Source organism: Gossypium hirsutum, chromosome A09 (genome assembly GCF_007990345.1).
Source record: "Gossypium hirsutum isolate 1008001.06 chromosome A09, Gossypium_hirsutum_v2.1, whole genome shotgun sequence".
NCBI classification, from domain to species: domain Eukaryota; kingdom Viridiplantae; phylum Streptophyta; class Magnoliopsida; order Malvales; family Malvaceae; genus Gossypium; species Gossypium hirsutum.
In genome coordinates, this window is record NC_053432.1 from 50,896,798 (window position 1) to 50,907,337 (window position 10,540).

Here is a 10,540-nt window from a genome sequence, read left to right on the forward strand (position 1 = left end):
TTACAATTACATCACTAAGCTATTAGGACAATAATGTAACTGTAATGCGAACAGGGGGGAGGGCACAAAAGTAAATCCAGAAGGGCACAATAAATACAAGAGAAGAGAGAGAGAGCTTCACTTGAATTTAATGCTCTTGCCTGCCTTCACGCTTTTTTTTCTTAGTTTTTACACATAACGTTTATTACGCTGAATGTCAAATATTTTGGTTCTTAATTTTGCAAATTTTATTAAGTATTGAAAAAGCTTTTAACAAAGAAAATCATATAAGATTGATATTTACAGATTAAACGAATAAATTATTTTTTTTTGGCTTTGAAAGAGCCTAAGCCCAATAAGTGGGTACTAGGAAAATTTTAACTCTTTAATCCAATTAATAACATTTATAAAGTTTCTGGGATCATTACAATTTTGAAAAAAAAAAAAAGAAAAAAAAGCAAAGGCTCATTCACTAATTTTTAATACCAATGTACAACAACTTTGCCGTAATTATATCAGCCTGAATCTCCCAACCTTTTCCTTTTTTACTCTTTTTCATTTTCTGTCCCCTAAGATTTAACTTGTAATGGCAGATATTCCCAGATTTTTCATTCCAGAAGTCAAAAGATATTCCCAGATTTTCTTTCCACAAGTTAAAAAGCTCAACTGGCCTTTGAATGTTCATCCCATCTGTACTAACCTTTTGAAAAAACAGTAAAACATTAATAATAGGGTCAGGCTACATGACCAGACCAATAGGCCCAACTCCCTCCAACTAGATTATATATTAATATGAAAATAGTATCTGGACAGAATTACGTAAAGTTTCAGACTACAGCTCGGCCAAACCTACGGACACATGCACTTCGAAACAAAGAGGGCTGCAAATTATATACAAAACGTTACTAAAAAAAGTGAAAGAACAAAGAATAAAGCTAAGAGTTTGAACACTTTACATGGTTCTCACATATTCTTTCAAAAGCTTCATCAAGCAGCAAACTTGGAAAAAACCCTATGTTTATTCACCTCATTAATATACATTGCTTCCAAAAGCGGAAAGCCAAAAAGAAAAAAACAGAGTTAACTTCCAACATATGCAAGCTTTACATATATAAAATATCTAGAATGTGTAAGTTCAGAAATTGTTCACAAGAGAAATTCGGGATTTAACTCAATTGGTTTATACAACCACTCTTAAAAAGTGACATCTAATAAACCCGTACGAGCACATAAGAAAGACAGTGAAGAATGGGAAGACGAAAAATATACAAAATAATTGTAAAACAAGTGAATCAGAGAAAGATCACAAAGAAGAATTTGTCATACCGTACAATCAAACTTCAAAGGAAGAAAACTTTTCAATGAGTGCTGTTTATCTTGATTTCTATAAGTTCTTCGATAGGTTGTCGGCATATTGGACATTTATTTGACTGAAGCCTCAATGTTTTAGCACATTCACTGCACATACACTGGAACCAAAAAAAAAAAATTCTCGCAAGAATCATTTACTAGTTTGAAAAGTTATAATTTGAGAAAATAGACAAAAACAAATACATCCTAGCTTCTAATCAAAGATTTCGAAGTTTGCAAGTATAAATTAATCAAGCCTTTTCACCATTACTAAATTGTTAAAAAAGGCAATTCAGCAACAATTTCAGACAATCTCAAATCTAAAAATTCTTCTATATTACCTGGAGTCGAGGGCGATTACATGTTCAATTTACAAAAAAAAAAAAAAACTTATTTGGAGAGTCTTTACAAGATTATAACCCCATGGTAAATTTTAGTTCTGATATTCTCCATGGTAACCAATAAAGAAGCTCCAAATTCCAGACAAAATCAAAGTAAATTATTCCATCATCAATCATGACACTCTTTCTCATAAGTCATAGCTATAATGCATGAGCACCAACCATAAAAGATGATCCTCTTAGAGGGTATGATGGTAAAGTGAATGCCATGTGGAACCCACATAATGGCAGAACGATAATATGTAACTTTTTAAGTAAATGATGTGTCTGATCCTACACAACATCCAAGAGTGGCAAACACTAATGCTTGAGCTTGTTTCCATGTTATTTTAATCTATGTTACTCAGATTGAGATGTGAATGTTAGACATGGATGCGCCAGACACAGATATGTTTAAATTTTTTCAAGATTTCCATGTGTTTGGAGGATTTATGAAGGATTATATCCTTGTACTAATGTCCGAATAAGCATTGGTATTTCAAGAAAAAAGAAGAGTTCGGCAACATAGATTTTAATCACACTCTTCCAAGAGTTCATAAGTGCCAATCTCAAACTATTATATCCGGCTGATTAGCATGCATTATATTCAAGGAAAATGGGGAATTCTTACCATGTGGCGGCAAGGTAGGACCGCAGTATCCTTGGGTTCGGTCATGCAGATAACACACTCTTTCCCCGGGTCACTATCATCAAAGCCTTCCGCTGCTGCTGAGCTTCCTATTCCATAAATCTCGCGTAGTTCATAGCGGACTCCATCAACCCATAATATCTGCCGTATCACTTTTGCTTGGAAAGAGTTACCGTTCTTCTCTAAAATGGCTTGAGTAATTTGCATGTGGGCTGATGTACTTTGTGTGGGATCACCAACATGTTCATCAGATGAATGCGGCAGCATACATGTTTCAGCAGAAATTACAAGAGGGAAAACATCCTCCCCTGGTGATGGTTTCGAGAGATCATCCAATTCAAAGAAACCTAAGTCAATTCCTGTCCCAGGAGGCTGCTGGAATCTCTGGCCAAGTCCCTTCTGAAATGGGACTCTCACAGGCTCGAAGGCTTCAGGAAATACGGGAACAAATCTACAGTTCAACTCTTCCTTGGCAAAGTAGAAAATGGTGATACTGTAAATCAGAAAACAACATGATTAGATAAAAGCATTGAATGGAGTTCGCATAACTTATCAGACAAGTACCAAACATTAATTACGTAGTTACCTGGAAAGTTTTACATCTATTCACCCTAGAATTACGTCAAGAATAATTGAGCCAACTTAGTTGCTTTTGACAAAACAAGAATCTTTACTGTGAATCTTAATTCAGCTTCCGTGATATTTGAGAGCAAACTGGCTTTAAAAAGGCCAAAAATTCATTTTCCACAAAGAACTGTATCACTAGTCCATACAAAACCAATACCCTTTGATATCATATTACTTGCTTGGCAAGGCAGTGAATTATTGCAACCGACTGTTCTCTTTTCTTCATATGCAGATAACTAAGGAAAAGTGTAAGTGAAGGTCTGAACTTAATAAAAAAAATGAACGAATCAATCCAAATAAAGAATTGAATTATTATTCCTTTGAATCAGGATATCACAGTCCACAGCTTAACAAAATTCTATTATAATCCAATTTTAAGAAATTTCCTTCCATAGAACTTTGAGAACTCTTAACCTTAAAAATCTCTATAACAGAAGGCTTTTTGGCATTAACTATATATTCACATAAAAAAATTGCTTCAAAAGCAAGAAAAAAATCCGTAAGAGAAACCCAGATGGTATTTATCTCAACCCCAATCAAAACAGTGGTTGCAAAGTCAATATGCCACTGAACCCCTCAAACAAAGAATCAGACATGCCTGAAAACAGAAGAAGGGAGAACTCTTTACAAGTCCAAGGAAATTAATGGCAGCTTATAAAGCCATGAAAGAAACTTCCAAGAAGCAAATTTTCAACATCTAGTTCTTTATCTAGGTATAGTAAAAACTTTAAAGATGAAGAGCAGATTTTAAAAAGTAAAGACTTTATGGGGGAAAAATGATGGGAAAAAAAAACTATAAGCAAAAATTAACATTAAAACAACCTCCCATTCTTTTGAATTCTAGGATGTAAAGTTCCAATACACGTGCTACCATCCTGTCCCTACCTCTTCTCATCAACAATGTTGAGCAAATGATGCAGTTTATTCAAAAGGTTCCATGGACAAATAACCGGTTCTATGGTAGTAAAGGAACTAAGAGATTGTGAAAAGAAGTCTAGGTATTTATCGTAAGTGTGCCAACATTTGAGAAAATCATTTCAAACTTACAAGCAGTAGCAGACCATAAAGGGGCAGTTCTTTAATAAAATATATGACTAAGCCAATGGAGGCTACCTAATGTCACTCAGCTCGCATGGCCCAATCTATGCAAGTTCAGAAGTTTAAAACATCAAGTCATTGACTTCAGAAGCAACAGCATAATAGCATTATGATCCACTGTTCAGCTAGCAAAAGCTTAACCAATAATACATTCCAGGAAACCAGAACTTAAAATGCTGGGTTATCCTAAATTTCTGTGAAGCATAAAATGTAAAAGGTGATAGAAAAGTTAAGTGCCAATATCAGCAAGACATGATCTAATACCGTAAGGCTACATCGTAATGGACAAGAAGATACATCACAGCCATAGTCCTGGAAAATGGAATAGCGACATATGCTTGCTGAACTAGAGAGCTCTCTCTGTTAATCATTGCACTTCACTGTTAAGTTCCCCAGGTTCAATTCCAAAACATATTTGTAAAGATTTGGCAGCAGATTTCAGATTCTGATAGTGACATTGGACTTCTGATTTTGGAGACCTTATATGGTTTACGATCCTTGCAATCTTTATCCAAATGATTGAAGGGTCTCATCTTGAGTCAGTTCTTATAATTGTTAGGTTCTAGTATAGTGGATTCTATTTTGCATCTCTCATTCATTCATTTATTATGGTTCTGAAGTAAAGGCAGGGATTGTTTTCTCTCCTATACAGGTTTATATGGCACCGGGCTTGGTATAGTTGTTGAGAGAAAAAATGGCCAAAACAACCATGACTGGAGCAAGCATCCTACCTCAACAATTGCTTTCATAAGAACGCATCTCTCCAAATCACTGTTCACCAACTCAACAGGAAAAAACTATCTTCAATGGTCACTTTCCATTCAAATGGTGATCCAAAGAAGAGGCTGAAGGTGCTATCCTGATGGTACAACCATGAAACCATATAAATATGATCTTAAAGGCTAGGTATGGCTTGTGAATTCAATGAATGATTATACTGGAAGAAATATTACTACCATACAACAACTGAAAACCTTTGGGAGGAGGCTGTCAAATGAACATATTCAGATCAGGAAAATTCTGGAAGATTTCTACCCTTCTCCCACGCATCAATGCGTGAGAGCGCTTGAGTATCCATCTGGTCACTGTTCTTTGATGCAAATCTTCCAGAAGCTATGCTCTGTTCGTTCAACTCCAATGGTGTTATCCACCTGTCATTTTGATTCCCTTTGATATTTATTCTTAAATTTCTATCTTCGCTATGGCTTGAAATTTCAGATTTTATTAAACCCTTCTTCTCCACATCTGGTAATCCTTGAAATGTTCAAAATAATCTGCTTATTGCTCATACCACTCAGCCTCAAAGGGATGGATTACTCCCATAACCAAATGCACAAGTACAAGGGAATAAATCAATCACATCAATCAGGGCAAATATGCTGAATATTGGCAATATCAAGCATCAAAATTGCAATCATTCAACAAGCTATGGTGGATGAGATGAATGCTATTTCTGATAATCATGGGATTTTCTTCCTGTACCACTTGGTAAACTTGTAGTTGGTTATCAGTGGGTTTTTACTGTGAAAGTTGGATTTGATGGCAAGATCAATCGTTTTAAGGCACGTCTATTGCTCAAAGAGTTTACAAAGGTTCCTAGTCTTAATTATGAAGAAACTTTCTCTCCAATCACCAAGATTACCTTAGTTCGACTCTTGATCTCCCTTGCTGCAATGAATCACTAGACTATTCATCAGCTGGATATTAAAATTGTTTTTCTTCATGGTGATTTATTTGAAGAAATCTATATGGAGCAACCATCAGGCTTCATTGCTCAAGGAGAGCCTAGAGTATGCCAACTGCGAAAATCTCTTTATGGTTTAAAGCAACTCCCAAGAGCTTGGTTTGGATAGTTCAGTGTTGTTATCCAGCTATTCGGGATGAAAAGGAGTGAAGCAGATCACTCAGTCTTCTATCGTCATAACACTCATGAAAAATGTATCTATTTGATTGTTTATATGGATGATATTGCCATTAAAAGTGATAATCATGAAGGGATAGCACAACGCAAGTAACATCTTTTTGGTCACTTTCAAACTAAAGACTTGGGGAAGTTGAAATACTTTTTTGGGCATTAACGTAGCACAACCAAACACAGGCATTGTTATTTACCAGGGAAGGTATGCATTGGATATACCGGAAGAAATAGGGATGCTGGATTTTAAACTTATTGAGACACCGATGGATCCTAATGTTAAATTTGTTCCAGGACAGGATGAGCCACTAAAGGATCCTAGTCAATATCGAAGGTTGATTGGGAAATTGAACTATCTTATCATCACAATTCTTCTCCAGTAAGTGTGGTAAGTCAATTTCCACAAGCTCCTTGTGATAGCCATTGGAATGCAATGATGTGCATCCTCTGATACATCAAACATGCTCCTAGACAAAGTTTGTTATACAAAGATAAAGGAAATACACAAGTCATTGGGTATTTAGATGCTAACTGGGCAGAATGTTTCTTCATTGGAAGGAATCTAATATCATGAAAAAGTAAAAAGCAAGATGTTGTGGCAAGGTCGAGTGCAGACGTAGAGTATCAAGTAATGACCTTAGTCACTTGTGAACTTATCTTGTTGAAACAACTTCTTCAGGAATTACGATGTGAAACTAATAGCCCAATGAAGTTGGTATGTGATAATCAAGCTGCTCTAAATATTGCTACAAATCCGGTGTTCCATGAAAGGACAAAACGCATAGAGATAAATTGTCACTTTGTCAAACAAAAGATCGAGCCAAAGTGTATTGCCACGAGTTTTGTCAATTCTAATAATCAACTAGCAGATATTCTCACTAATGCCCTTAGGAAACCTCGAATTGAGTATATAAGTAACAAGCTAGGAGCCAAGCTAGGAGCATATTATCTATACTCTCCAGCTTGAGGGGGAGTGTTAGAATATACTTGCTGTAGTTTAGGGATTTAAATCTTTAACTTTCTTATTTTGTTTTCTCTTAGATAGTATAAATACCCTCTAAGCGTGAGAGATAACTAAGCTGATTTTTCCAGATTATTTCTCTCCTATTTCTCCTTTCCTTTCTCCCTTTTCTTCTTTCTTTTTTCTCACAGCAGCAGCCACCTCCCACGGCAACAGCTTCTCTCCCTCTTCTTTCTTTTCTTCTCAATTTTACTTACTATTTGTATGGTCTATTTTCCATAAGAACAAGTTTCTGATATACTTACAAAAGGAGTTGCTAACATTCAAGAAGTTAGTGTGTTACATGTCAACTAATTATTATTAGATTAAATTATTATTCTATTAGGCGATTTTATTTATGAGTATTTTATATCATTTGAGAGATCTTTTTTAATTAAAAGTATTTTAGAGAGATATTAGGAGTCTTTCTTTATTTAGAGTCTTTCTTTATTTAGAGTCTTTATTTTGGTCTCCTTAGCTTATAAGTCATTTATTCAAATAAGTAGACTTATGTAACCTCTATTTAAGAGGCCAATTGGTAGCAACAAAATTCAAGTCAGATTAAACCAATTTTTACGAGATTTAAGATTCTCTCTAACAAGTCAAGGCTTAAAGGTTTGGAATTCCCTTCAACGAGTTTCACTTGTTCAACATAGGTTATTCGCAAGGAGGAGGTAAAAATCAGGGAAAGAGCCCTGACAAGACAGACAGATTGCCTGTGAATCATTCGGTCACAAGATCCACCAGTCTGGACCGTAACATAGTGGACAAGAGGGGAATGTTCAATTCTTTTTCCTGACTAGGGGGGAAATGTCATATAACTTAGACTCAGACAATCTTATTAGAATTTAGATGCATAAGAACTTATCTGGATTAAGATCGTTGCAATCTTATCTGGATGATTATCTGATTTCTTTTTATCAAGCAATTTTGTTTATATGCAGGTTCTTAAGAGGTTTAAGGGTCCTATCTGAACCACCTTTTTTAAAGTTGAAAGCAGATTTGTCAGGTTGTTCACAGAGTTTATTTAAAGGGCTGTAATTCATACATTTGATTAATGTTATGAAATAAAGGCAGTGCTTGATTTTTTATCCCATAAAGGATTAGACATTTCAATCGCCAACCCTAAGGATGAAGAGAACTTTGCAAGGACTTTGAAGAGTAAGCCTATCAATTACAGTCCACATTCACTAATATAGCTTTCATAGTTCCTAATGCATATACGATAAGGATACTCACATTTGATTAGTTAAAGCTAGAAAAGCAATAACCAAATGCACAATCCCGAACTCAAATAAGAAAGCTCATCTGCTCATAAAAATGTGAATTGTATCTTGCCTCAAATAGATTTCTAATCCTAGCAGCAAAAATGCTTCTAAATAGTATAAGGACTAGCTGCTGCTGCATTAAGATTTTTAATCCTTCAGATTTGGTAGGTTCATGGCATCACTGTCAAACGCAATGAAGTTACAAGCACTATTTTGGAATCCATATAACATCCAAACCCTATTACATTATCTAATTCTCTATCTTTCTTTAATCATTTAATGACCAAAGAACAGTTTTTTATAATTTCAATTTGGTTTTTCATATCAAACTAGCTACACTAACATCGGGTTTGATTAGGATTACATTTTGTTTTTTCCATTGGTTATGTACTCATGCTTTCAAATAAATATTTCAACTATCATTTATTTGATTTTTTTTTTCATCCAAAAATTAAGTAATAAACCTTAAACTAAACCCATCTTTACTTTTTCCTCTAAAAAGAAGAACTTGAACCAGACCCAAAATTAAGCAACAAAAGTAAATAATTTTTTGAAAAAAATTACCTGCCATCAAACAAAGCATCAAAAACGAAAGAAACCAAGTGATGATCGGGATTCTGCTCGTCTACTTCCAGCTTCAACGTATCCTTGTGCACGTTCACATCATTCCTCACTTTCTTGGCATTATAATGCTCCACATAAGAAGGTGGCGGCTGAGGCGGCACCGCCGCCACGGCATGAGCACGAATCGGGGGCCAGGCACTAGCCTGGTTGGCGAAATATGGAGGATATTGAATAGGGTAACGACCCATGACAGGGTTTGAGTAACAGCAGGGGTTGTAGGGTGGGGAACAGTAGTAATTGTTGGGAATTGGAGGCGGTGGGGGTGGAGGATGCGCAGGATAAGGGTGGCTAGTAGAAGGCTGGGATGGCGGTGGAGGTGGCGGAGGAGGAAGGGAAGTGGGTTCTTGGGGATAATAGAAAGGTGGAGGAGGTGGAGGGCCATGGAGGTAAGCTTGGTTTCTCCTCCGGTTGCTATTGCTTGTGTTGCTCCATGAGATGCCCATGTTTGGAGAGAAAGAAAGTGAAAGGGAAAAAAGGAAAATTTTCCAAGAAAATGGACAATTGAGGAAGAGAGATTGCTTTTATTTCTTAGTTTGGTGAAACCAATGAAAGTTCCTAACACTCTAATTCATTATTGACTTTTTTGCTTTTAAGTCTGTGTTTAAATTTCTATTTTTCTGTAATAATAAAATTTTTATTACAATTTTATTAGGCTTTGAATACATCTTAGAACTCTGGCCTGATAGGTCTATTTTAATTTGGGTGGGATTTAAATAATGATTTTTTTATTTTAATTTAATTCAATTTCACTTGAATTCAATTTAAATAATAAAATTTATTTTTAAATTAAATTTTAATTATAAAATATAAAAAATAATAATAATTTAAAAAATATTTTTAAATAGTATAAGGAGTATTTTTTTTACTAGCTCAACTGACCTTAAAACTAACCTGAGTTTGAAAAATATTTTAGAACTAAGCCTTCACCCATTTACATCTCTAATTTTGTGTTCTAAATTCTATTTTTATATAATTATTGGTCAAATTTAGGGTTGGTAAAAAATCTAATTAAATGGGTTTCGACTCAATGTGATACGATAGAATCGGCTTTTTAGATTTGATTTAAGAGCGGGCCTTGATCTCCAATTAATTGGATAGATTTGTATTTAGGAAAAATTCGTCCTGTCCCACTTTGTCCTCAGATAATTATCAAAATATTATTTAATATATAATAGAGTTAAATATAAAATTGGTTATCGAACTTGTCCACTTCTGCCATATTGGTACTGTTTTTTTTGTCCCAGATTAGTACTCGAACTTTTTTTCGTCAACTGGTTTGGTATTTTTTTTAACATCGTTAAGTCTGGAACAAGTGACAATACCGAACAATGCCATATGTTATTAGTGACATCATGATATTGTTATCATCTAAAAATTAAATTAAAAATTATTAATAAATAAAAAATATATACAAGAATAATAAAAATATATTGCACCTTTTCTTTTCTTTCTTGATTTTTTTTTCTTTCATTTCCCATATTTGTCCTCATCTTATTCTTTTCTCCTTCGTCCTCCCATAGCCTACCTTAGATCCCATCAAGCAAACAAAATTGTTGCACACTGGGGGTACCAATTTCAAACTTGAGGGTATTTTTTTTTTGTTTCTTGATATTCTAATTGGTTTTGTTAAATATCTATTTCGAGTATTCA

The 10,540-nt window shown here is 34.7% G+C and overlaps 1 protein-coding gene across 7 annotated transcripts; it reads right to left on the reverse strand.

Moving 5' to 3' along the window:
* Window positions 1-343: 343 nt before the first annotated feature.
* LOC107888883 (probable E3 ubiquitin-protein ligase LUL4) lies at window positions 344-9,461 on the reverse strand. 7 transcript variants are annotated; one of them, XR_001681536.2, is made up of 5 exons: window positions 8,831-9,450; window positions 2,341-2,851; window positions 1,306-1,448; window positions 936-1,022; window positions 344-860 (listed from the first exon to the last, which is right to left on the reverse strand). XR_001681536.2 is itself a non-coding variant. In XM_016813140.2 (4 exons), exons 1-3 carry the CDS (start codon window positions 9,331-9,333, stop codon window positions 1,338-1,340), a joined length of 1,125 nt encoding a protein of 374 aa, XP_016668629.2. In that variant the 5' UTR covers window positions 9,334-9,449; the 3' UTR covers window positions 344-669; window positions 1,306-1,337. The 7 variants fall into 7 exon arrangements, 3 of the variants coding, with proteins under 3 accessions (XP_016668629.2, XP_016668626.2, XP_016668627.2); XR_001681537.2 differs by having other exon boundaries at window positions 702-860; window positions 947-1,022; window positions 8,831-9,461; XR_001681539.2 differs by having other exon boundaries at window positions 702-860; window positions 947-991; window positions 8,831-9,449.
* Between the last annotated feature and the right edge of the window lie 1,079 nt (window positions 9,462-10,540).

What these genes read in the sequence shown, in the direction of transcription:
- LOC107888883 (XM_016813140.2), bottom strand. Translation starts at nt 9,333, where the DNA reads ATGGGCATCTCATGGAGCAACACAAGCAATAGCAACCGGAGGAGAAAC. An exon ending in GATGCTTTGTTTGATGGCAG is followed by an intron (nt 2,852 to 8,830) that starts GTAATTTTTTTC and finishes TCTGATTTACAG; the next exon opens with TATCACCATTTTCTACTTTG. An exon ending in TCCTACCTTGCCGCCACATG is followed by an intron (nt 1,449 to 2,340) that starts GTAAGAATTCCC and finishes TTTTGGTTCCAG; the next exon opens with TGTATGTGCAGTGAATGTGC.